Genomic DNA, 27,825 nt, shown 5'->3' on the forward strand with positions numbered 1-27,825 from the left:
GCAATAGGGAAGATACAAGATGAGTCTAACAACCTTCCTGTGCTAAAATGAAAAAAAAAAAAAAAAAAAAAAAAAGGACAGAGGAAAAACAAAAGGACATGAGAGCCAACTTGAAAGGGCTTCCATTGACCAAATCTGATTTGAGCATAAAAATAAAGACAGTTAAGGATCACCGCTCAGTAAATAAAACAGGAACCCTTGAGTCTGTGCTGATGACAAAAACAGACACACAGAGGAGGGCTCTGATAGAGCTCTGAATGTCAACTGGTAAGGGTATTAGTCTTAGAAAACCATAATTATGCAATCATCACAGAAAATGCTGGTTTGGGCAAACAATCATCAATGGATACTAAATCTAGGGGAAGTTTGCTGAGTAGGATAATTTACATAAACTCAAAGTGTCTTCTCACAAATTGCTTCTTAGCTGTAACAGATGAATTAGAAATCACAGTGGAGAAACCGGACACCATGTCCTGGTGATTGAATGTAGCAACACTAATAGGGGCAGACAAACAATGTGAGCTCCAGCTGTGAAACACTTTAGAAGATATATCATTACGTACACAGTTCTCCAGTCAGGTACGCAGAGTAAAGAATGCATAACTTGGATCTAATGATAAGTGAATACCAGAAAAACCCAAATTGAGAAATATATTCTATAAAATAACTAGCTTATAGTCTTTCAAAATGCCAATGTCATGAAAGACAAAGAAAGAGGAACTATCCAGAATGAAGGAGATTAAAGAGATACGACAGTCAAATGCAATATGTAATCTCTGTACGGAAAGATGATTGACCAAACTGGAATACAGACTGATAATTTAAGTACTCTTAAATCAGTGTAAATTTTCCTGAACTTAATAAACAATACAGGCCTTGAGTAAAAGAATACTTTTTATTCTAAAATACATACTGTTATAGAGAATGGTCTAAAAGAAAAAAAAAGAGAAAAAAATATATACTGAAGTGTAAGAGGTGTGATTTCTACAACCTGCTATATCACAAGTTTTCTTTATTAACATCCAAGATTGTGAAATCTTCTTTGCAGGTAGTGAAAATGTACAATGATGCAAAAACGTAAAAGCCACAGAAGTAAAGTGAACATAACAGGCAAGTAAACATCCAATGTATGAAAAATGAAAATACAATTATCTAATGTATAATGTGTCAATAAATTGGCCAAACTAGGCCAATAGAAATAAAATAATAAAATTTTAAAAAAAAATCTGAAAAGATAAAAATGAACATTAAAGAAGGCAAATGTCAAACTGGGCACAGTGGCTCACACCTATAACCCAGCACTTTGTGGGAGGATGAAGCAGGTGGATCATTTGAGGCCAGGAGTTCAAGACGAGCCTGCCCAACATGGTGAGACCCCATCTCTACTAAAAGTACAAAAATTAGCCAGGTGTGGTGGCACATGCTTGTGTTCCCAGCTACTTAGGAGGCTGAGGCACGGGAATCATTAGAACCCAGGAGGCAGAGGTTGCAGTGAGCCAAGATTGAGCCATGGTACTCCATCCTGAGCGACAAGGCAAGACTCTGTCTCAAAAAAATAAAATAAAATAAAATAAAGAAAGCAAAGTCAAATGTATACAAAAGTCACCTCAGCAAGTACTAGTAGCACTACAGAAGAGACTGTTTATGTGTATTTAAACATTATATGTAAATTAGACAGCCTACACCAAAGCCTTAGATCTGTTATTTATTTTCTATTAAATAACATATACATTTGTTTACTTCTGTCCTTAGCACATAAAGGTTTTCTTTCTTGTATATATAATTTCCCTACTTTTTCTTTCCTTTATTTTTTTAACCTGTTAATAGTGATTAGATGAATTAGATTCCAGTTGGGGGTGCTGGGGAAACCCTGATAGAAGGTAAACTAATTTTCCACAGAATTATAATGGAGGATTGTGTGCTTGACAAAGACAGCTATAAATAAACACATCAAAGAATTTTATTTACTAAAGAATACAGCATAGTGCACTAAATTCTCATCCTATGCCTCTTGTTCCCTTCCACCTATAGCTACTGCTTAAGTGTCAATGTCATTCGAAAGAGCTTCTTGCTAGGCATGGTGGCTCACACCTGTAATCCCAACACTTTGGAAAGCTGAGGCGGGAAGATCACTTTGAGGCAGGGGGTTCGAGATCAGTCTGGACAACATAATGAGATCCCATCTCCACAAAAAAAAAAATACAAACTTAGCTGGGCGAGGTGGCATATGCCTTCAGTCCTAGCTACTCAGGAGGCTGAGGGAGGAGGATCGCTTAAACCCAGGGGTTCGAGGCTGCAATGAGCTATCAACTGTGCCACTGCACTATAGCCTGGACAAGAGCCAGACCCTAACTCTTAAAAAAAGGGGAGGTGGCCTTCTTTAAGGGAATTCTTGAAAGAATTTTTGGACACACACTTATAGGGTAAATTTGGGACTAACTTGATGTTCTGAAGTTCAACCATAAATTATTTTCCTCTAGCTCTCTAGCCCTTTCTTCTCCTTCTAGTTGTATTTATATCTGTACACTGGTTAGATGAGCCTCAGGTTTCTGCCATATAGAACTAATTATTTAATTATTTAATAAAAAAAGGAAAAGATGTTATTAGTTGGTGCTATGTGCCAGATATTAGGTTCTTATTTAATCCTTTTATTTTCATAATACAAATACATTCAAGCTCAGAGATGGCTGTGTAAACAAATGCCAACACTGTAATAACAAGTGTACAAATTACAAATATATATGGAGAACTGAAAGGAAGTTCAGAAAAATAAAAGCCACTAATTTCTTAGGATGAGAGTAGTTTTTAAAAAAAAAAATTCCTTAATGTTTGTGGCAGAAAATGTGCCCCTCCCTATCCACCCAGTATCTATTTTGTTTGTCCTCTAGTATTAACAACCATCCCCCCAGTTTAGGTTGACACATGCCCACCCAGCTAAAGATTACCTTTCTCAGTATCTTCTACAGCTCAGTGTAGTCATGTGAGTAGGTTCTGGCCAATGAGATACAACTAGAAGTGATGGTGATGTGTGATTTCTACATCACAGCCTTAAAAATGAAGTGGCTTGCCTTAAATCCTCCCCCTTTGCATCTTCTCCCTGCTAGCTGAAAAGGACAACCACTAGTATTGGAAGCCATACATCAAGAAGAGTAAGGCTGTCCAAAGGTTTGAACTCCCTTACCTAGGAGTGAAAGAGAAGTAGTTATATTTAATCCCCTGTGTTTTTAGTTCTCTAATATAGTACCCTGTTTCTCTAGCTAACACACTGTACTAACATTTGTGAAATAAAACATTTTGGAAAGAACAGGTTTTATACATACACAATTTTAACTCACCTGCTCATCTCCTCAACTAATCAGTATTGAGCTAGAGTTTCTATTGGGAACAAAATGCCATAGGAAAAAAAATACCTTATGTGAAAGTAAAAAGATAAAATACAACTGGTCCGATTCCTGATTGAGGAACTGGAAATGGGGGAAATGCAATTACATGCATGGTTTTATAGGGAGTGATTTCAGAATTCAGCAACGGTTATCTTTCTCCATACTTTTCCCTCTGTCTGGAGAATGCTTTCTCTCCAAAGCAATCAATAAAACTTTTCACTCTTCAAGACTATTCAAAAATAAGACTATTCAAAAAACTATGTCCTTTAGGTAGCCATTCCCTGGTTTCCCCAGGCACAGATCATTGCTCTAGCTCATGTTCCCACAATACTTTGCTCATGTTACTAATAATTCCTTCACAATATTACAATTATTTTTATACATATATCTCTCTCCTAACTAGGTCTTTAAGATCATTAAGTCAGGACCTTTATTTTAGTTATTTTATAGACCACTGTCCACTTTAGCATGACTGTAGAAAGAATCTGGAAAGTAGTAGGTAATGACTAAATGCTAAGCATTAACAACAACAAAAAAAAACAATTAGTGGCCAAAGTCAAGCAATGGCTTTCAAACTTTTTGGACCATGACCTATATAATACATTTTACATCATGATGAAGTATACACACACATAAACACAAATAAAACGTTTGATGAAATAGTACAAATAAAAACTATAAAAAGTTTCAGAAAACCTGGAAAACATCTTCTCATTTGTACAACTCTGAAAACCAGGTAGTTCCACTGTTTTGTTAAGCACTGACCAGCAAAACAACAGTTCCTTTCAGCATTCTAAACTACCAATCCAAGACAAAACTGTATTATAAACTCTGCTTAAAGTACAATATGATTCTCTCCTTAAAGTTTCTAACTGAAGAAATTTAAAACTGCTAAAAGTGGAGAGATACTAGGAAGAGTAACTTTTAACATGACTAATTTCAAAGATGATTACTTAGTTGTGTTGAACCCAGGGTAAACTCAAAAGTAAATATTTTCTAGTAAGCAAAGAATGATCAGATGAGAAATAAGGGCTATGGATATATACATTGAAAAGTCACTGAAAAATAGTTTCCTAACATACATCTAAAATTTATTATAGTATCAATGACATGAATGAAAATCTCTAATTCTCTAATTTATAGTTACAACAACAAGGCAAACCTTAATGACTTTTTTCAGGCAGAAGTCTAACACACAGAGAAATTATGTTTCCAAAAAATCAAGTGAGGTGGGAGAGGGTAACAGGAGTTAAGAGATTAAATTAGATTGGCTATGAAATGAAATATGTTGAAGCTATACGGTGTGTACATGGGGCTCATTTTACCACTGTCACTACTTTAATATAAACTTCAAATTATTAATAATAATATTTAAGTTAACACAAATAATGCCTACATTTAAAAGTTCAATTTTGGCTGGGCGCAGTGGCTCACACCCAAAATCCCAGCACTTTAGGAGGCTGAGGTGGGTCGATCACCTGAGGTCAGGAGTTCAAGAGCAGTCCGATCAACATGGTGAAACCCCGTCTTAACTAAATACAAAAAATTAGCCAGGCGTGGTGGCACATGCCTGTAATCCCAGCTACTTGGGAGGCTGAGGCACAAGAATCGCTTGAACCCAGGAGGTGGAAGTTCCAGTGACCCAAGACTGTGCCACTGCACTCCAGCCTAGGCAACAAGAGCAAAACTCCATCTCAAAAAATAAATAAATAAAAGTTCAATTTTAAAGAGATTATTGATATTTAGTTTGCTTTTTAAAAAAGGTTTTGGCAGGACGTGGTGGCCCACGCCTGTAATCCCAGCACTTTGGGAGGCCAAGGCAGGCGGCCCACCTGAGGTCGGGAGATCGAGACCAGCCTGACCACCATGGAGAAATCCTGTTTCTACTAAAAATACAAAATTAGCCAGGTGTGGTAGTGCACACCTGTAGTCCCAGCTACTCGGGAGGCTGAGGCAAGAGAATCGCTTGAACCCGGGAGGCAGAGGTTGGGGTGAGCCGAGATTGCACCATTGCACTCCAGCCTGGGCAACAAGAGTGAAACTCCATCTCAAAAAAAAAAAAAAAAAGGTTTTAAAATATTTATATGCTTTTAAATTACTTTAATGAATACTGCCATAAAAAAGAGGTTACCAGCAATATATAATTTTAAACAAAATTATTTGTTATGTGGCATTTCATCTGTCTGCATATACCTATGGGTGTGTACTGCACCTAAGAAAAAACTTCTTTTATTGTGAGTCATTTGGTTAAAAAAAGTGAAATAAACAATGTAGTATGTATCAGATGCTAGGATGGACACTGGGTTAATCCTTCACTATAAAATACATTCTAAAACTGGAACAGATAAAAGATGATTAGGAATTTTGGTACCCCATATACAACTAATTCTGATTCTTTTATTATAAATTTTCCTTTCATATCCAACCTCTGCCTTTTACTAATGTAACTGAGGACTGAATCATTTAGAACTGTGAAAACAGTATTAGAGAAGTAATAATAATCAATCTCAAGCATAAAAACAAAAAGACTCTTTGTTTTAGGCTTGGAGGAATTTAGACTGTTACTTCACTCTTTTCCAGTGGCCCCATGCCTTGACATAACTTTTGATCCTAGGACTCATTATCTTTTACTAACATACTTTTCCTTGGTATAAAAATTAAATCACTCTGCTTTTTGCCTAAGCCTGTCTAAATGCCTTCCCACCAAAGTCACATCACCAGGACATTTTTAACATACGTGAAATTTAAGATTATCATGGTTTTAAGCCCATCCCTCCAAAAACAAAGAAACCAAAAAAAAAGAAAAAAAAAAACAAACTTCTTAATTAATATTGGGCTTGATACTTGTCCTTATGATCAAACTTCACTCCTACATTTGATCGGCCACAGATTTTGGTATCTCTCTGCATTTACAGTATCCACCTGACATATACATGTATTTTTGAAGACTTTTATCTCTTTCTTGATTATAAGCTTTAAAGGAACTCAAATTTTAGAATCCCATGATATTTACCACATAGTAATTGCTCAATCATCTAAATAACTATCTGAAAACAAACACTTGTATTTCTGAAAGCAACAACGGTGGAACTGAGAAATAGCTATTTGGAGTCATTCTCATTAAGAAAAGAGTACCCCACTATTCTTGTGCCTTATGCCTCAGTTCTGAGAGATAGTGTAGACACTGAATTCCAGAAGTCAGTACTGTCTGAATAGAACTTTGCAGATCTCCAGCTTTGTCTCTACATATTTTAATCTCAATAACTTAGATCTCAATCTCTCCACACCAAAGAAACTTCTGAGTGCAATTTAACATTTAAAGTTGACTTCTGACTCAACAGTCACCTCATACCGTAGTGATACATAATTTATTTTCAATCATAAACACTAATTTTCTCAGTCACATATACAAGTTGATTCTGGTACAAGATTCCTGGAATCTCTCCCTAAAACTAGTGGTTCCAACTCATTCACATGGGGAATACAGTCCCCACTGGCAGTGTTTTTTCTGCTATGCTTCCTTTTTTTTCCTTCCTTCACCTGGAACTAAGTCACAGAAAAACTTTTTTTTTCGAGACGGAGTCTCGCTCAGTCGCCCAGGCTGGAGTGCCATGGCGCAATCTCAGCTCACTGCAAGCTCTGCCTCCTGGGTTCACGCGATTCTCCCACCTCAGCCTCCCGAGTAGCTGGGACCACAGGTGCCCACCACCACGCCCAGCTAATTTTTTTGTATTTTTAGTAGAGATGGCGTTTCACCATAATAGCCAGGATGGTCTCGATCTCCTGACCTTGTGATCCACCCAACTCAGCCTCCCAAAAGTGCTGGGATTACAGGTGTGAGCCACCGCACCTGGCCAAAAACTTTTAACAATGAATAAACCTCAGATAAAGAACTGCAAAGCTAGATGTCAAATACATTCTCCTTATTAGGAGACTTGCATACTTCTTTAATGGGGGACTATGACTTCCATAAACATCTTCCTGAGCAGGGCGCGGTAGCTCACGCCTGTAATCCCAGCACTTTGGGAGGCCAAGGTGGGCGGATCACGAGGTCAGGAGATCGAGACTATCCTGGCCAACATGGTGAAACCCCATCTGTACGAAAAATACAAAAATTAGCTGGGCATGGTGGCGTGTGCCTGTAATCACAGCTATTCGAGAGGCTGAGGCAGGAGAATCACTTGTTGGAGGATGCAGTGAGCCAAGATCACGCCACAGCACTCCAGCCTGGCAACACAGCAAGACTCTTAAAAAAAAAAAAAAAAAAAAAAAAATTCCTCTCCAACACCCTTCTGAATATATATTTGTGGATATATATTCTTTCTTTTCAAACTACATTTCTCATCATTATTAAAATTATAAAAGTTAAAGCATGCCATGAAAACTTTCCAAATAGCTCATTAAATGACTCTAGTAATTTACCCTCCATTTTCCTTTTACCTCACTTGCATGCCCATTTGGCCCCACAAATTTGAATATACTCAATTGCATATTTAAACTGGCTATTCCATTATCACCCCTAGATTATAATAATCTTTCTTGAAGTTAATTTATAACTTTAAAACATGGCAAGATGCTGAATGACTACAGGTGAATAGCTTCATATACATGCATATGAATTTAACATGAATACAATTCTCCTGGGAATCTTATTAAAATGGAAATTCTGGTTCAGTAAATCTGGGACCTTTTAAGATGAAGGAATTGTTCTGTACATTACTGGAGTACAGAATAAATGATTCTATGCACTTGTCAAAACCCAAAGAACTCTGCATCATGGAATAAGCATAAATGTACACAAATTTTAAAAATCAACCAGTATGATGATGATTACAGGATGGAATGCAGATTGTGACAAATGAATCTAATTTTATTACAAATTTATTACATAATTACACTCAAAGGGGTGAGGGAAAAATGAACTTGACCAACATCAGAAAACAGTGTTTTGACTAGAAACTTCAAGGCTAAATACTAAAGTGTACTGTACGTAAACACCGTATTTTAGTTGCGAAATTAGTTTCTCTTGATAAAGTATATCCTAAAAATTCTAAAACTGCTTTACATGTATATTAGGAGTGAATATATAAGTACATAAATGGTGGACGGTCAGAGCCAGGTTTCTCATTGTTGAGTAAGGAAGTTACAAAGCAATAAGAAAGAAAGGTTAGAATGAACCCTATAGCACAGGATTAGAGTTGGAGCCATCGGTATGAACTCATGTTTATGTATGAGTTAATATGTATACAGATGTAAGGATACAGAAATGACTATAGATACATAGGTATACATAGTATATCTACATATATTACCTAGCTCTGTCTACTTTGTTCACTGAGAGGAAATAAAAGCAGTGTCACTTGAATATCAACAAGCACACCTAGTACCCAAATCTTGGTTTCTAATGCCATTCTCCAAAAAAATGGAACCAAGGCTCCTTGGAGAGTGGCTGATTCTAGGGTAAAAGTAAGGCAGTGTGTAAAAGAAACATACGAGCCAACCTAAAAAAGCTTCCAAGAGCCAAGGCTAGATCAATGTAAGTAACAAAAAAGTCAACTATTATACATTAGATATATAAAAGTACCTATTATACACAAATACATAAATATATACAAATATGTATTTTATAGAGTTGTAATCCACTAAGCTTGTAATCCAGTAAGTTGTAATCCAGTAAATTGTAATCCACTAAGTTGTAATCCAGCTTAGTGGATTACAACTCAAAGCACATACATAAATCCATACATATATAAATGATTTATAAATTTCCTTACAGAAATTCCATTTAATATATGTAAATACTCCCCCCACCAGGAGATGGAATTTAATTCCTATCCCAACCCTCTTGAAAGTAGGCTAGACAAAGTGACTTACTTCCAAAGAATATATTCTGGAAAGGGAAAAACAGTAACTTTACAGTAGAGAAACTCGCAAATACCACCTTGACCAAGTCACAGAGGTTAACACCACCAGTAATGTCATGAGGATAACATGTTTCCCATATGACGTGACTAGCACACTTTATCTTTGTGGTATTCTTTCTAAAAACCAATAACCCTAGTTTATCCTAAGAACAACAGACAAGGCCAGGTGTGGTGGCTCACACACCTGTAATCCCAACACTCTGGGAGGCCAAGGCGGGTGGATTACCTGAGGTCAAGAGTTCAAGATCAGCCTGACCAACACAGAGAAACCCTGTCTCCACTAAAAATATAAAAATTAACCAGGCATGATGGTGCACACCTGTAGTCCCAGTCACTCAGGAGGCTGTGACAGGAGAATCGTTTGAACCCAGGAGGCGGAGGTTGCAGTGAGCTGAGATCGCGCCATTGCACTCCAGCCTGGGCAACAGAGCAAGACACTATCTCAAAAAAAAAAAAAAAAAACACACACAGACAAATTTGGATTTCAAAGACATTCTACAGAATACCTGGCCAGTATTTCACAAGATGGTTTAGATCATGAAACTAAGGAAAGACTTAGAAACTCTCACAGATGAAAGGAGACTGGGGAGATGTGACAACTAAATGCGATGTGGCACTCTGGATTTAATCCTACAACAGAAAAGAGGGAGTTAATGGAAAAATCAATGAAATCCAAGTAAAGTATAGAATTTAGGTAATAGTTTTTTAAAAAAGAATAAAAAAATAAATAAAATGGCTATAAATCTTGTTTCCCCATCTGGAAAGTGGAAATTATAACACTGTATACATCACAGAAGTTTTGTGAGGATGAACTGTGATAATTCAAGTAATGCACAATGCCCTATGTGCATCATGCTAGGTTAAGGCACAGCAAGAGCTCAACAATCATCGGTTGCCATTGTTACTGCTTTCGGAGAAACGAAACTTACCTAGCCTCCTGCTAGTCCTGCTCAAGACACAGTTAATTGGAGGTTCCCAGAAAATGAAAACCAGGTATAACAACATCAATAACAAAGTGGCAAGATGCTATGACTCCAGATGAATAGCTTCATATAAATGTATATGAACTTAATACATAAGAATCACTTGGGAATCTTGTTAAAATGAAGATTCTGATTCAGTAAGTCTGGGGCGAGGCACAAGGTTCTACAGTTATAACAAGCTCCCAAATGATGCCAACATCGCTGGTCCATGGACCACAACTGGTGCAACTTTTCTATTTCTGTAGTTTTAAATATTTCCCATTTTAAAAAAAAGGTTAAACATTTTCTCCATTCATCATAAAGTAATACTCATTGTAAAACACAAAACTGTACCATATATAACCCATCAGTCATCAAGATCTTAAACAAGCAACTACTTAAGCAGAGTAAAAGGGGTAACATCACATTAATGTTTGCCCACACATTATCTTATGACTATATACAGAAAAGTAATCTTTGAAAGGTAACTCATACACCATTCTGATCTTTAACCATATAGCCATTCCTGAAGTAAATCATCACTCAAGATAACTTATTTAAAACTAAAAAAAGTCAGCCAGGTGCAGTGGCTCATGCCTGTAATCCCAGCACTTTGGGAGGCCGAGGTGGGTGGATCACAAGGTCAGGAGTTCAAGACCACCAGCCTGGCCAGCATGGTGAAATCCCATCTTTACTAAAAATACAAAAAATAGTGGGGCGTGGTGGCAGGCGCCTATAATCCCAGCTACTCAGGAGGCAGAGGCAGAAAATTGCCTGAACCCAGGAGACAAGAGGTTGCAGTGAGCCAAGATCGTGCCACTGCACTCCAGCCTGGGCAACAGAGTGAGACTCCATCTCAATTTAAAAAAAAAAAAAAAAAAACACCCACACTAAAAAAAAAGTCTACCAGGATTTGAAAAATTTGCTTGCAAATACCACCACAAATCCACACAGCTGCAAATTGATGCTTTGAAATCTTCCAGCATTATCTTTAAAAAGCTTAACTTCAGTTATATAAAACTTTGTGTTGAGCTGTAACTGTTATACAGGTGCATCCTGGCCCACATTTCTTAGTAACTAAATTTCAAGACTGTCAGCAATAGCACAGCCAAAGAAACATATTTTTCCTGTGTATTCTTCTTCCTTTCAGTGAATAGTTATAGAGAGCTCTCCAGACAGAAAGAACACTTAAAAATTTTTTTTTCAATAGAAAGCTAACTGTAACCTGCAAATGCCAAATGAATTCTTTCTTAATTCTATTCCATTTAATAAACTTTCACAAAGGAAAAAGGAAATTTTGAAGCAAAAATACATTATAGATTTCTAGCCACTAAAAAGCCAAAATTTACTCTAAAAAGCTACTTACAATGAATATCAACTTTAGAAACAAAGTATATTTCTAATGTAATTATATTAGGGGCCAGGCACGGTGCCTCATGCCTGTAATCCCCAGTGCTTTGGGAGGCCAAGGCGGGCAGATCACCTGAGGTCAGGAGTTCAAGACCAGCCTGGCCAACATGACGAAACACCGTCTCTGCTAAAAATACAAAAATTAGCTGGATGCAGTGGTGCATGCCTGTAATCCCAGCTACTTGGGAGGCTGAGGCAGGAGAATTGCTTGAACTCGGTAGGCGGTGGATGCAGTGAGCCGAGGTCATGCCACTGCACTCCAGCCTGGGCGACAGGGCAAGACTCCGGCTCAAAAAAAAGAAAAAAAATTACTCTATATTAATATTCATAGTTATATAAACTTTAGTTTTTTTTGCAAGAAAATCCCTCTACCTCTAAAGTTCACCTCCTCAGTCTCTTAACTAGGCACAATCTCCCTTCTTTGTAATGTCTTATGACAAAAGCTTCTGGGGAAGGGAGTGGGAATTGAGTGTTAATGACAGTAGAGCATAGTATAGCAGCAGTAAGAAAGAAAATGAAGGCAAAAAAGGTCTCTCTCCTGATAAACTCCAAGGCAGTTGTAAAAACTAGATAACTTGATAACCACACTTTTCAGAAGCACACAAAACCTGTATGGCAGAATTAACAACTCCGAATAATTACAGAAATATGCTTTGCAATTATTTAAGATGAGTATGCATTGTAAAAGATTCCTTAAATTTGATTTCGCAAGGTTTAATTTTTTTTTTTTTTTTTTTTGAGACGGAGTTTCACTCGTTTCCCAGGCTGGAGTGCAATCGCGCGATCTCCGGCTCACCGCAACCTCCGTCCGCCTCCTGGGTTCAAGCAATTCTCCTGCCTCAGCCTCCTGAGCAGCTGGGATTACAGGCCACCACACCCAGCTCATTTTGTATTTTTGGTAGAGACAGGATTTCTCCATGTTGGTCAAGGTGGTCTCGAACTCCCAACCTCAGGTGATCTGCCTGCCTCGGCCTCCCAAAGTGCTAGGATTACAGGCGTAAGCCACCATGCCCGGCCACAAGGTTTAATTTTTTTTCACCTGTAGTATCAAATTGGACTTATTACTCCTCCTCGCTTTAGATATGGCAGAAAAATATATAAAATATTGGAACAGGTAAGTAGTCAGAATATACCAGCACATGATCTGTCTGCATATCCAACTAGAAGATTTACTCTCAAGTCTTATCTCCTATTTTATGAGTAGTTTGGTTCCTTTGTTTCCTCTAGGTATTTCTACCTACTAACCATTCCATTCCAACTATGAATAAGAAAATGTGAGGCCGGGTATGGTGGCTCACACCTGTAATCCCAACACTTTGGGAGGCCAAGGTGGGAGGACTGCTTGAGCCCATGAGTTCAAGACCAGCTGAGGCAATATGGTGAGACCTCATCTCTACAAAAAATTTTAAAATTAGCTGAGTATGGTGGCATGCACGCCTCTCAGGATGCTGAGGTGGGAGAATCGTTTGAGCCCAGGAGGTGGAGGCAGAGGCTACAGTGAGCTGAGACTACACAACTATACTCCAGCCTGGGTGACAGAGTGAGGCCCTGTCTCAAAAAAAAAAAAAGGGAAAAAAAAAAAAAATGTGGATGGACAATATGACTCTTCTATTTACTTAACTATAGTCAGTAGTCAACATACCTATAGAGATTTGAATAAAAGCTGAGATTCAAAAGTCTTTTAATTAAACCTCAACTCTGGTGATTCTAGTAAAACTTTACTGTTTGAAACTTTACGATGCACTTTGTAATTAATTAAAATGAAACTTTAATATCAGTTCAGTCCTTAGAATTGAGGCAATCATATTTTTAATTAATGCAGAAATAGCATCAACTCAGGTTTTATAACTCCTAGACCAACACTTGTTCAAGTAATAATGCTGCTTTCCATAACTGTTCCTTATTTTATTCTCCATGATGTTCTTGTTTATCCAAACAGTACGTATGAAAGCTGATAAACTAAAGTATAACTAGCAAGGTCAGTAAATTCCAAGTGTCAGGCCGGGTGTGGTGGCTCACGCCTGTAATCCCAGCACTTTGGGAGGTCGAGGCAGGCGGATCACTTGAGGCCAGGAGTTCGAAACCAGCCTGGCCAACGTGGCGAAACCCCATTTCTACAAAAAAAATACAAAAATTAGCTGGGAGTGGTGGCTAGCGCCTGTAATCCCAGCTACTCCGGAGGCTGAGGTAGGAGAAACACTTGAGTCTGGGAGGTGGAGGTTGCAGTGAGCCAGAACCACACCACTGCACTCCAGCCTGGGTGACAGAGCAAGACTCTGTCTCAAAAAAAAGAAAAAGAAAAGTCCAAGTTTCAGATCAAATACAAATACCACTATTTAGTTTTCTATCTAACATTTTTTCTTAATCTTCCTAATTGCCAAAACTTTCCTGTTTCTTGTCCACCCCCATGTCTCCATCACTGTAATTAATGTTTTTGTTATATAGTATCCTGTGTTACACAAAACATGCTGGTTACAATAAGCAAATATTCAGTGCTCATTATCTCAGAAAATATTTTAAGCCCTTTACATGAAGCATCTCAATCCTCAAATTTTTTTTTAATTTTATTTTTTATAAATTAGAGACAAGGTCTCACTATGCTGCCTAAGCTGGTCTCCAACTCCTGAGTTCAAGTGATCCTCCTGCCTCAGCCTCTCAAAGTGCTGGGATTACAAACACGATCCAACAAGCCCAGCCATGAATTTTAAATAAGATAAACAATAGTGTAATCCCCTCTTTATGGGGCAAAAATCAGAGCCTCAGAGATTAAGTAATTTGCCCCAATTCACACAACTAATAAGAGAGAGAAATAGAGTAAGCAAACAGTTTGACTCCAGTGCCCACATTCCTAATTTCTATATATGATAATGCATATAACTACACGGATTGTAAACTAATGTGCAGATAACTCAAAATTTGAGAGCTACAGAATTTAAAGATTCTTCTTTGCAAACACTTGACCCAAGCAAGAACTCTTAACTCCTTCACAGATAATTAAAACTCCAATCTGAAAATAAAAAAGGGCCACAGTAATATTTCAACAAATGTCTGGCTCAGCACTGTCTAAAACTTTCTCCAGTGATAGAATGTTTTCTATGTGCTGTCCAATATGGTAGCCATTAGCCACATAAGATTATTCAGCACTTGAAATATATTTAGTATGACTAAGTAAATTCTGAATATTTTGTAATTGAAGTTTAAATAGCCACATGTCGTACAGGTATAGAAGACAAAATGCCAGAAAAAGATGAGTGAAAAAACTTGTATTGCCTTCATCTAGAAATTTCACTAACAGTCAAAACAATTTAAATCTATTATACATGCTCCAGCTTATTAGCTCAAATATAAACTTCCAAATAGATTTAAGTAAACAAAAACTTTCTATATTTAAGATCTGTGTATCTGAATGAAAAAAATAATTAAAACCTGTATTATGAAAAAAAGGTTCGTATATCAGAATTTTTTTAGTATTTGAATAGCTAAGAGGAAAACCTGAAAACTCTGCTACCTATGAGGAAAACTAAATAACAACAATAATAATAAAGAAAAAATAGAGTCAAGTTTTCAACTCTCTTCATAGTAAACAATTGATAACAAAGTGCTTACTTACCTTGATTCTCCACTACTGTTTCTAACACTTTCTTCATCACTGTGTCCATTCATTGTAAATTATTATCAAGAAGTTTTAAAGTAAAATATAAATCTTCCCAGTTTAAAAGATGAATATAAATACTGACTCCTTGAATATAAAAATTCACAGATGAATTTTCTTCAACAGTCACAGGTTTTCTGAGACTCTCCTTTGATTTACCTAAAGAAAATATATTAATAAATTAAGAAAATTTCCTGCAGAAAAAACGTAAATTAAGCCCTGTCTAAAACGTATAAATCTACGTAGGCCAATTAAACTAGAGGTGTTAAGGAAGAAGTGGGGGCCTTTTATTAAATACTTAAAATATCTAGACTTGTAATAACTACACTCCTGACTCCTAACTAGAATTTAGTATGCTACTGCTAATATACTTCGGACAGAAAAAATTAAAATATTTGTGGAGTGATAAGATTTTTAGAGACTAACTGCAACTAACAATGTTTTTATAGACTCCCAAAGCAAGGTGATACGATGTAACATATGCATACATCCCAAAAGTAGATAACGGAGTCTTATTAGATAATTTGGTCGAATAAATGAAGTGGGGGGGGGGGGCGGGAGGAAGCTACCTTTAATCAAGCCCTCACTCCTATCACCAAGAACTTCATACACTTGAGTGAGAAAGTTCTGAAAACGCTCCCATGGGAGGAACAGGCAAATAAAAGATACCATATAATCTCAACAAAAATGCATAGCTCAAAATAAATGTGTTATTTAACAGGTAAACGGATAGTGGGATGATAACATTTAAATAATACTTATCCAGTCTGCAGTTGGTTTTTATTTTGTGAAAAAAATTGAAAAGGTAATAGAATATACACTATATCTGATTTTTTACGTAAAAAATTTGGGGCAAGAATAATGAACCAAGACACACCATTTCCACCTTTAAAGATTTCACTACAACACTGAAGAATCACCTACAAGCCATCCACGAATAAACAAAGGAGATCTCTGGCAGGGGAGGGAGAGGAAGAAGCGGGGGAAGGAGACGTCAGATCCTTCCCCAGCCAGAAAGTACCGAGACAGCCAACTGAGAGCAGAGCTGTCCTCCGACCTCAGCAAAGAGAATTCACTCCTACGATTATTTCCATTCCACAAAAGAGGGAGGGAAACAGACTGTTACCAACTCAATGATAGCAAAGTCTGCATCTGGATCAGGATGTTAATTCTCTAGACTACTGTCCAGTAGACTGCAAGAACAGGTTATCTAAAAAGTAACCGTTCTACTCAACATTTATTCCTAATGTTAAATATTAATCTCAACCCTAGTCAAAGAGCCTTACTGAACAATTAAGTCTTCAAAAATCTAAGTATGTTAACAAACTGCCTTTCCCGTTTCTTCCTTTAAAAAGTTCACTCCCCTTTTCGTTCTTTCCTTTTCACCTTCCTTTCGTCCCTCAAAATGGCTTTCTCTGTACATTTTAACTTCCCTTCCCCTTCATCTCCCTTATCCGAATAAGTCCTCTGAGACCCTTTTCACAACCGAGTTCTGAAGCTCCAAGCGCACACAGCGCTGTATCCTCTCAAGCGTCTCCACAATGACTACTCTAAGTTATTAAACCTCTTCAATCCTCTGTCTTTTAGCAGTTGCTTTGCTCCTGCTAAGTTTTTAAGGCGGCACTCGAAAGAGGTTTGGAAACCATCCTCACTCATCCATCCAGCGCGCTCCAATCAGCCTCCCTTGCGGAACTGCCCCCCTCTCCCAGGGCCTCCTTCCCGGTCCAGGAGTCCCTCTTCCCGCCTCAAACTTCCCGCAGACCCGCCCCGCGCCCTCCCAGGCTCGCCCGAGCCGCCGCCCCCTCCCCCTCCCGCCGCTCCCCACGTGCTGGGAGCCCGGGTCGCGGCAGGACCCACCCACCGGCTAAGTGCTAGCCATTCGCGGGTCTCCTCTCGCGGCCCGATCGGCACCAAGCTGAAGAGGCCGGGGCAGGGCCGCCGGGCCGGCGCAAGGATGCGTTCTGCGGCCCCGGCCTGTACTCGCCGCTCACACGCCCCCTGCGCGCCGGGCCCGTACACCGCCACCGGCACTCACAGAGCCACCCGGCCTTCGCCCGGCCGCTGGGCCGCCGCCTGGGCACCACGCCGCGCCCGCCCTCCGCCCGACCGGTTCCTGTCCTCTCCGCCACATCCTGACCCGCCCGCCGCCCCCTTTCTTACCGGCGGGCTTGGCGGGGCGGAGGGAGCCGACTCGGGTGGACGGCCTCCCCCGCGCCCAGGCCCGGGATCTCCGCCGCCGAGTCCTAGGGCTCCGGCGTCTCGGGGTAAGCAAGAGTCCGTGCGGGGGAGGGGGAAGGGGACAGACGCGGAGGGGAAGGGGAAGCCCCGGCCCGCAGCACCAACGCGCGATCCCCTGCGGAGTGGAGCTAACAATTCATTATTGAAGCACCAAGGGCGAGGGCAGCAAGAGCTATAAGTAACGAGTCGTCGCCGCCGCCGTCGCGCGCGCGCTCCCGCTCCCTCCGCTTATCTGCCCCCGGCAGCCGCCATGACGCCGAGAAAGCGAGCGAGCGCAACCGTCTCCGTCGTAGCCGCCGCCGCCACCGAGGTCGCCGTCGCCTCCGCCTCCCGCGCGACGTAAGCGCCTCTGCTCACTCCCCTTCCCGACAGAACGCGAGGCAGGCAGGCGAGCGGGCGGGCGCGCGCACGCCGAAGCCTTTCTGCTCGCGCGCGGGAGGCGGGAGGGACTACGTTGAAGGGTCGTGGGCGTAGGAAAAAAGCGATTGGTGCTGGGGCGGGGCGGGGGGCGAGTGCGCGCACGCGCACGAATGGGAGTGCGCACGCCGGCTGCGCGGAGGCCGCCAGACTGACTGCGCGGAGACCGCTGGACTCTGGTCGCGGCCTTAGTCCGCTGATCCTCGCTTGGGTGCCCGCCCTTAGCGGCCCGGCGTTGAATTCCGGGAAGTGGGAGCTTCAGGCTCGCTCCGTGCGGGTATGGGCGCTAATGTCACTTGGGATGGTTGCGCAAGGACATCGCGGCGGAGACTGACAAGGAACCGGGGAGGAACGGGGGTGGGGAGAGACTGCGATGGGACTCGGGAAGCCGGGAAGGGCCGCGCTTAATAAGCCTAAAGGGCCGGGTCGCAAGGAGTGTCGGGTAGCACAGGCCTCGGCTCAGTCGGAGCGCCAGGCCTCAGGGTCCGGGCGGGGGCTGCTGCGTCACACCAGGCAGCCTGGGAACGCAACTGTTGGGCAACCGTGGTGGCGTATCGCCACCTCTTACGCTTGGGCGATCTGCGATTGACGCTTCCTGGGAGCTGATGTTTCGCACGGGCGGGGCGCCGGAGGACGAGAGAAAATAGAGACCCGGTTGTTGACAGCCTGTGATGCCGCTTGATTCATGTGTGGGTGGCCTGGTTTAGAAATGTACCACCCTTCCTTTCTAGGTTCCTCCCCGGAGGGCGGGTGAAGGGTGCGGCGCCGAATCGCAACAAAAAACGCTACTCGAGGGATGTTAGCAACTGTCTCAACTTAAGTTGCTGCCTTTTAGCTGACAGTTTGTATCGTAACTGTAATTGTGGGCCTTAGTTAAATCCCTTCAGTGTGTTGGAAACATATTTTTTAAGTGTATTTTTGAAACATACTTAGAGCAGTTTGAAATGCTGTTTTGAAAGCGTTTTTTAAATCAAAATTCTGTTACACTTTATTTTTTTCAGTCTGCAGATGGACTTGACTCACTCAAGGTTAATGATTTTTGTTTTTTACTTATTTTTATAGAGGCGGGGTTTTGTCACGTTGCTAGGTTGGTGTTGAACTCCTGAGCTCGAGCGATCCACCTGCCTTCCAAAGTGCTGGAATTACAGGCGTGAGCCACGGCGCCCAGCGGCCGAGTTTAATAATAATTAAAAGTTTCTAATCCCATTGTTCAGTTATTTGATTTGATGTAAAGGCACACTTTCCAAGTCCGATGAGTTTGTGGTAACATGCATTCCCCAAATAATTATTTTTCCCTTGTGGGAAATATTCCAGTTTTAGGCTACCAGCTATTTGAACAGTTTGGTTCAAATCCTTCAAAAAAATCTCAAAACATAATTCCACATACGTATTTACTACATATTGAAGGGTATATTCACCTGGAGAAGTAGGAGAAAGCAAACATGCCAGTGGCCTTTTTGAAAACATGTATCTATCAGCAATAATTGAATAGCAAAACGAAATGGAACACTACCATCCTTTGCAATATTAGATAGTTTTAATACTGGGTTGTGAGGAATAAAAAGATCATACAAATCGTCATTTCTGAAGTCGCTAGAGTATTATGAACTGAGTGCTAATTTTTCATATTAAGCTTTATGTTAAATATCCTTAATGAGAGGAGCTTCCTGTGCCCCTAATTTCTCCAGAGAAACTATTAACATATAAAGAATGTTGTAATCAGAAGTATAGTTCAGTTAATAAAGTCCTCAATTACAACTCTGACATTTTGTCATTGTCTTATGAAAAGAATTAACTGTATATACAGTCTATTTTACGTTTTCCGGAAGCACGTCACACTGGTTTTTTGTTTTTTTACTACTGATTGTGCTATTGAATATGCTATTCTGCCATATTGTGCCATCAAACATGCTATTCGAAAAAAGATCTTGCCCAATTTGTAATAAAATATTGAACATTGGAGATTTAGATTTTGAGTAAAATCATACTTTATTGCTTCGCAGAAGTACACAGGTGGAAAATTGCGACAATCTTGCCAGTTCATTTTTTAAAAAGCATGTAGGTAATCCAAAGATACTTTTTTGATGATTTGTTTTCAACATAGTTAAATTTGCAGTGTCACTTTATTTGAATAAACTGGCTTTATTTCTACTTACTGGTGCTAAAACAATAGCCAGTTGATAATCTCAACATGTGACTAACGAAAAATTCCACATAATTAACATTAACCAGGAGGTTTTTGTTACTATTTAATTTCTCATTTTTTAAATTTCATATTCTTTGGAAAGAATATTACTTTTCCAGAATCTAAGACAGCATTTTGTGGGTCCTTAATTGTGATATGCTTTACTAGGTAAAGTACTAAATGGGTATCCTTAGATGGGGATAGGCTGGGAACCACATATCCAGAATTGTGAAATATATAACATAAACAGGATAACTTGCTCCTTTGTTAGCTTTTTGGATGCCAGGGTTAAGATTTTAATTCCATAATTATGTCCTTGTTGCCTGGAGGATTTGCATATGAGAAACCACAAAAACAATTGGGACATTATTAAAATACCCTAGAATCTCAACCTGTGACAGTATTTCCCATGTCCTTGCAAAACCAGAGGAAGTCTTTCCAATATGATTCTTAAATTTACAAAGTCCTCTAAATAGAAACCATGAAATCCTAAGTCATCTTCTAGTGAAGATTTACTGTACATTTTCTGTTTTCCTAATAAGAAATTAGAGGAGTTTAGTTCCCGGTGTTGGGCAAGGGATAGGACTCAGTCACCTGGAAAGTTCTTTTGTAACTACACGTGCCTGACACTCCTATTCTTGCCCTCTGCTGATATGCAGAATTTCTAGGTTCTAGGTAGTATTTGGGAAGTTTCCCAGATTATTCTGATATCTACCAGCGGCTCATCCACCTTCTTTATGGTCACTGTATTTGGGGATTTTGAATGATAAATTCTTGAATCACTAAAAGCTAAATTTCAAACAGAAAATTCTTAGAGATGATACTAAGAGGCAAGTATGTATAAAATGTAATAGGCATTGAAGAAGATACAAAGATTCCATCCTCTACTGAAAAGTTAAGTGTGCATGCAGAGTAAGAAAGAAGGTTAAGTAGCCAACCTCAAAAATATTTAAAAATTGTTGCATTGATGCTGTATCACTCATTTCCTTGCCCAGATTCTTTTTTTTTTTTTTTTGAGACAGAGTCTCACTTTGTCACCCAGGCTGGAGTGCAGTGGTGCTGTCTCAGTTCACTGCAATCTCCGCCTCCCGGGTTTAAGTGATTCTCATGCCTCAGCCTTCCAAGTAGCTGGGACTACAGGCACGCGCCACCACACCCAGCTAATTTTGTGTACTTTTAGTAGAAACTGGGTTTCACCATGTTGGCAAGGCTGGTGTCAAACTCCTGACCTCAGGTGATCTGCCTGCCTCAGCCTCCCAAAGTGCTGGGATTACAGGGCATGGTGAGCCACCATGCCCGGCCCTTCCAGAGATTCTTTATTCACTGCTGTCCAAATGCTGTCTTCAGTACCTGCAGGGATTTGCAGGTACAAAGGCGCAACTATAAGGGACTTGAGCATCCCCAGGTTTTGGTAAATGGGGGTCCTGGAACTAATTCTCTGCACTGAGGGACAAACTGTACCACTCATTTTAATGCAGAAATTTTGTATTCATCCTTTCTTTTTAAATCTCACTACCGGGCTTAGTTTAGGCCTCTATTTTCTCTACACCTTTCCCTTCAGCTTATCCTTTAGGTTTCCTTCAAACTTGAAATCTAATTAAATCAGTCCCCTGTTATATACGATATATATTTGTAAACTAAACATATATAAAGATGTATGTACATACCATATATTCCTAGTATTTTAGTTACTTAATTTTTTCACAGACCAATCTCAGTATTGCCTCTCATCATTCCTAATGGACACTTGGTACTCTACACACTTCTTCAGGTCACTGGAAAGGTATCTCTCATTGTAAGTGGATATAACCTATTTATCTTATGGGTCAATCTTTCTTAAGTTCGTTTAAGTAAATGCTCAAGAACTGTTGAGTACCTTGACACAATTGTGCTGACAACCTATGAGACTTGTCAGAAAACTCTCTGACCTCCCTTTTAGGACATGGAATTGAGTATTCTGTAAGTGCCTCCCTCTTAGGACATGGAATTGAGTATTCTGTAAGTGTGTGTCATTGTATCCAGTATAGCATTTGTTTCCATACTACGTTGTGAGGTCCTTGAGCAAAGAGTACTGTGTCCCAGTGCATTGTATTCATATTCATTCAATACAAATGTAAGAATGTATTACATACCAGACATTCCGCTGAGGGTAGGGAGGGATTATAATACAGCAAAAACTAACACTTTCAAAGTTAAAGCCTAGTTCAGGACACAGTCACAGTATAAAATCACAACTTAGAAAAATAGTATGAAGAGACATACAGTTCTGTGAGAATCCATAATAAAGAACCCGAGTCAGAAAAGTCTCAAGAAAGTGACGTGATCGACGTGATCTAGAGCTGAAGAATTAATATGAATTAGGTAGGCAAGAAAGGGAAGTACGAGAGCTGCTTTCTGGGTAAAAGAAACAACAAGGGCAAAGATTCTGGGGTCAGAGAGATCACGTCAGTGCACTTGCCAGTTTGCCAAGAACAGGCCGTATTCACTTTCAGAAGTGTTCAGGTTTGGATAGTAAATTTTATGGCCATCCTATCTCTAAGGGACTCTAGGAAGCATGGTACTGCTGGAGCAAACAGCAGCTGGACAAGATGAGGCTACATAGACACTAGGCCCAAAGGCTAAGTGAAGTATGTTTTTCAAGACAATGAGGAAGCTATTGAAGGATTTGAAACTGAGTGGTAGCTTGATGGGACTGGCAAATTGAAAGTTTTTACTTTAGGTATAAATCCCAAAGAAGGATTAGATGTGGGTTGAAGTAGATACAGTATTCCTAATTGAGTCAGGAGTCTTTGGCAGATAAGAGAGGTTAGAAATGACATGATAGACTAGGATAGTGTAATGGAGGTGGAGAGAAGTAGAATTGGGAAGGGTAACAAAACTTGATGGGCTTGGATTCAGGCAGGGTTAGGAGGAGGAGGGATGTTAGTCATTTGCGGCTGAATGACATTCACTTATATAGTAATGTGTTTGGAGATGTATAGATAGGGAGATCATTATGTTTGGTTTAAGACAGAATTGGGCCGGGTGCGGTGGCTCATCCCAGCACTTTGGGAGGCCAAAGCGGGTGGATCACGAGGTCAGGAGATCGAGACCATCCTGGCCAACACGTTGAAACCCTATCTCTACTAAAAATTAAAAATTAAAAAATTAGCCGGGCATGGTGGCATGCACCTGTAGTCCCAGCTATTTGGGAGGCTGAGGCAGGAGAATGGATTGAACCTGGGAGGCGGAGGTTACAGTGAGCCGAGATCGCGACACTGCCCTCCAGCCTGAGCGACAGAGCTAGACTCTTGGGGAAAAAAAAAAAAAGACTTTTACAGAATTTCCGATGCCTTTGAATTGCCCAGGAGGTTTCTGGATAGAACCATGGAGCTAAGTGAAGTCTAGACTAAAAATTAAAGCTGTTAAGTGTGAAGTGTGTAGGGAAAAATTAAAGTCTTGAGTATTCATGAAGTAAACTTGGAAGACAGCCTAAGTGTGTGCAGTGAAGAATTCCGGTTTATTTTTGACTAGGTAGAGGAAGATGAACTGGATAAGGAGGAGTTACACAGTTACCAGAAGGGTGTTGTGCTACTGAAGATGAGTAAGGCTTCATGGAAAGAGTGGTGAATAGTGTCCAGTTGCTCTATAAGAATTAGGTGGAAGGATTAGCACATATTAATCATCTAAAAAACAGATACATTAATATCTTCAAAGTCTGATTTGGGAGAATTTGTTTTCGTTGTTTTTTTTCAAACAGGGACTGAACAATACCATCATTTACAGTTATGGGCTATGGGTGGTCACTTAATTGGTGTGATTTGAGACTGAGAACCTCCTATTCCACAAATCTGTACTTCATCCTCTACTAATGCTTGAAAAGTCATTGATGGAAGTCTGTTTTAAAGCATATATTCCTGGGAAGAGTAATATGTTTATAAGATACGTAATTCTCAGCTGTGCCAAAATTTAGAATTACCTGAGGAGTTGTGTACTAAAAATGCTCAAGATTATATTCCATGGTTCTGAGGTGGGGCCTTGGCACATGCATTTTTTTAAAAGCTCCCCTAGGTGATTCTAATGTGCCATTGTTGAAAAATCATTGACGGCATCCAATACTATTAACACAGTATTGACTCATAACGTTTTGTTTAGATGACATGTGGGTAGGACAGGACACTTATTTATAAAACAGTGGTTGGTAATGGCCATTGAGTAGGGAGGATTTTGCCCAAAAGAGAATATTTGCCGAAATCTGGAAACATTTTTGTGGTCGTCCCAGTGGGTGGGTTTTGCGGAGTTGGCACTATTCATACATAGTAGTTAAAGGCCAGGATACTGCTAAAAATCCTACAGTGTAGTGCACAGCCCCCTCTCCCCCCTCATAAGAAAGAATTATCTGGCTCAAAATGACAAAAGTGCCCTTGTTGAAAAAACTTGCTGTAAGCGATGGCAAGCTAGGTAGTATTTTCCAGTGAAATCTTACACAGATTGGAGTTGTGGTTTGGTAAGGGTGCTAATGAATGAGGATCTACTCTCTACCTAACAGCTTAGCCAAAACCCACCCTTTCTTACACCAGTAACAAAGGAGCCTCAAATAAAATACATTTTGCAGAACAAATAAATGTGACTAGCATAATAGATTGCAATGTTATTTTTCTTGTTAACAATTTATAGTGTAACAAACTCTTATTGCTGGTAAGGGTGCAAATTGGTTACAACCACTTTGGAAAACTGATGTGCAGTATTCATTATAGCTGAACTTATCCTACCCTGTAATTCAGCAGTTTCATTCCTGAGTGTATACGCAAGAGAAATGAATGTATGTGCCTACTAAAGGTTTTGTGTAACAATGTTCATAGCAGTTTGATTCATTATAGCCCCAAACTGGAACAAAGTGAAGCATATTCATAAAATGGAATATTATCTGGTAATAAAAAAGAAAATGCTACACACAGTAACATAGACAAACCTCGCAGTCATTGCATTGAGTGAAATAAACACAAAATAATTCATACTGTATAATTCCATTTATATGAAATTCAGGAACAAGCGAAACTAATCGATGATGGAAGTCAGGATGGTATTGACCTTTCTGGGGTTGGTATTGACTTGGAAGGGGCACAGTGAGCCTTCTGAAGTAATGGAAATGTATACCTTGATCTGGAATGTTACACTGGTGTATGTGTATGAGAAAGTTCATCAAGCTGCACATTGACTTTTTGTGAACTTTATATATGTTATACTCCAGGGTTTTTTTATTACTAAATATAAGAAAAACAGCAGAGCCACTTCTTAACTACTTCAAGTCTTCTGTCTCAAGCTTGGTTAAATACAGGGTCAACTACATACTATATTCTTGATAAATATAAATAACTCTAATGCATTATTTGGTAAAAGGAATATGGGATTTGGAATCAGACCTAGTTTGTTTGTTTTTTAAGACTAGTCAAGTGCAGGAGTGAGGAGGAGGGAAAGAGTAGAACAAGAGTTCAATCTAGACCTGACTGAACAACCAATTGAGATAACTCACTACTTTTGGACCAGCTTCAGACCTAGTTTTGTGTCACAGCTTCATCTTTCATTAGCTGTATGACATTGAATAAATCACTTGGGTACTTTTTGTGACTATAAAAGAACAGAAGATAGCTGAGAGAAGTATAAAAAACATTTTTAAAATTTTAGCCTTGATTCATGATCCGTCACCACTGAGAAACGTCCACACACATTCAGGAATGGGCCTCAGCAGTTAAGAATGCGTTAGGTGACTTAACACCTCTGGCTTTAGCTAGTTGAACAACAGAACCGTATCTGAATGAATCAGATTTTTCTGAGAATTTAAAATTAGGATTGAGAGAAGCTTGTCAGACTGCTGATCACTTGAACTGGGAAAATATAACCTTAGGCCAGGGCTGCTTTGTTTGGTAGCAAGCAGCATGTGGAGAATCTGAGAGCTGTGATACAGAACAAGAGTAATCTCAGATTACTTACTGTGTCACCCAGTGTTCTAAGTGCTATAAGTCTATGAATTTGGGTACAGGTTTAGTATTCCTTATCCAAAATAATTGGGACCAGAAGTGTTTAGGATTTGGGTTATTGGAATATTCGCGTATATATAATTAGATATTTGAGGATGAGTACTCAAGTCTAAACATGAAATTCTTTTATGCTTTATATTTTATGCTTTATATATATACCTTATACACATAGCCTGAAGGCAGTTTTATACAATGTTTTCAGTAATTTTGTGCATGAAACACGTGATGCATCATACAAGGTCAGGTGTGGAATTTTCCACCTGCTGTGTCATGTGGGTGCTCAGAAAGTTTCATGAGGCAGAAAGATTGCTTGAATCCAGGAGTTCAAGACCTGCCTGGGCAACATAGTGAAACCCCAGCTGTATTTAAAAAATAAGAAGAAGAAGTTTCAGATTTTGGAGCAATTCAGCTTTTTAATTAGGGGTGCTCAACCTGTACTGTTATCCTTACTTTACAGGTAAGGAAACTAAAAAGCTTGCTTAAAGTAAGTGCTAAAGATAGTAAAACCCAAGTAATTTGACCCCAGAGTCTGCTTTCATGAAGCAGTGCTGACATACCAGACACAGATACCGTAGCTGCCTCAGTTCCTGATAGCTTTCTGGTTCCTGATCTTAGTGCTTTGCAAAGATAGCTCTGCTCCCTATCTTTGAATTATTTATAAAATGTATCCTTAAAATTATTAAATCTTTAAAATTTTGTGTCTTAATCTAGCTTGAGTGGGTTTCAGCCAGTTGCAACTGAAAGAGCCCTGCCTCAGTTTGACTGTGAATGGGGTTGCAAATAACAAACCTCAGAGAAACTGATAATGGCTGATTCAAGGTGAGATAGGCGGGTAATGTGGACTTTCCACCATTAAGATGGAAACTTAGTTTGTGTTATGCAGCAGTGAATCTTTTTATCCAGACTTTCTCCAACAGTGTTTTAGAACTCGGTCATTGAGTGTTGCATTACAGAATTTGGTAGCCAAATATTTTTAAATGTCAAGTATATTGGTTACTATATATGAGTTTTGAAAAGCACATTGGAAAAGAGAGGCATTCTAAACAAGTTTTCCGGAAAAAAAGCAGATTGGAGCAAACTTGAAATTTGACAATTATTGGAAGCCATTTCTGCCTGTAGCCTATGGTCTGAGAATGTGAGACCAGATCAAATTATTCGAGAGGCGTGTTTAATTGCAGCATTTTTTTTGCCACATTTTTTCTAATACTAGAGTTTTTACACTGAGTACCAGAAAGTGAAATCTTAGTATTAGGAATAAGACTCAAGGAGGTGCAAGTGATAATAAAGAACTCTAATTCCTCAGCTTCCTCCCAAAATATTTTCTACTGCCTACCCCCTTTCATGCCTCACAGAAATATGATGATACTTCACACCATCTATCAATAGCAACTAGGATTGGAATGCACTGTGTGTATAGGGATATGACTAAAGGGCAAGCTGGCATGCCTGCTTATTCTCTTGTTTGCTTGTGAGGCTAAAACAGAACAATGTCGATGGACAGAGTCCCAGCTGTTGCTAAGAAACAGAAGTTCAGAAGAATTGACAACTTAAGGAGAAAGCTGACCCACTAAGGTCTTCAGCATTAACTAAATACAAAAGGAATCTCCCCTAAAGAAAATTGGCAGGCAATCCTTCAC

General features: G+C 39.6%; 2 protein-coding genes across 3 annotated transcripts in view; one reads left to right on the forward strand and one right to left on the reverse strand.

The window, feature by feature from the left end:
* CHD1 (chromodomain helicase DNA binding protein 1) overlaps positions 1-18,032 on the reverse strand; it is a 74,322-nt gene extending 56,290 nt beyond the window's left edge. For both annotated transcript variants that reach the window (XM_009240923.4, XM_054555757.2), the window contains exons 1-2: positions 17,492-18,032; positions 15,290-15,490 (exon numbers count right to left, since the gene is read on the reverse strand). In XM_009240923.4, the coding sequence (XP_009239198.2) occupies positions 15,290-15,342 (53 nt within the window). In that variant the 5' untranslated portion in view covers positions 15,343-15,490; positions 17,492-18,032. The remainder of the gene's footprint in view (positions 1-15,289; positions 15,491-17,491) is intronic.
* The window catches only part of LOC129059668 (basic proline-rich protein-like), a 78,854-nt gene continuing 66,896 nt past the window's right edge, over positions 15,868-27,825 (forward strand). Inside the window, exons 1-2 of the mRNA XM_063724586.1 lie at positions 15,868-15,872; positions 16,919-17,595. Of these exons, the coding sequence (XP_063580656.1) occupies positions 15,868-15,872; positions 16,919-17,595 (682 nt within the window). The remainder of the gene's footprint in view (positions 15,873-16,918; positions 17,596-27,825) is intronic.

Source organism: Pongo abelii, chromosome 4 (assembly GCF_028885655.2).
Source record: "Pongo abelii isolate AG06213 chromosome 4, NHGRI_mPonAbe1-v2.0_pri, whole genome shotgun sequence".
Classification (NCBI taxonomy): domain Eukaryota; kingdom Metazoa; phylum Chordata; class Mammalia; order Primates; family Hominidae; genus Pongo; species Pongo abelii.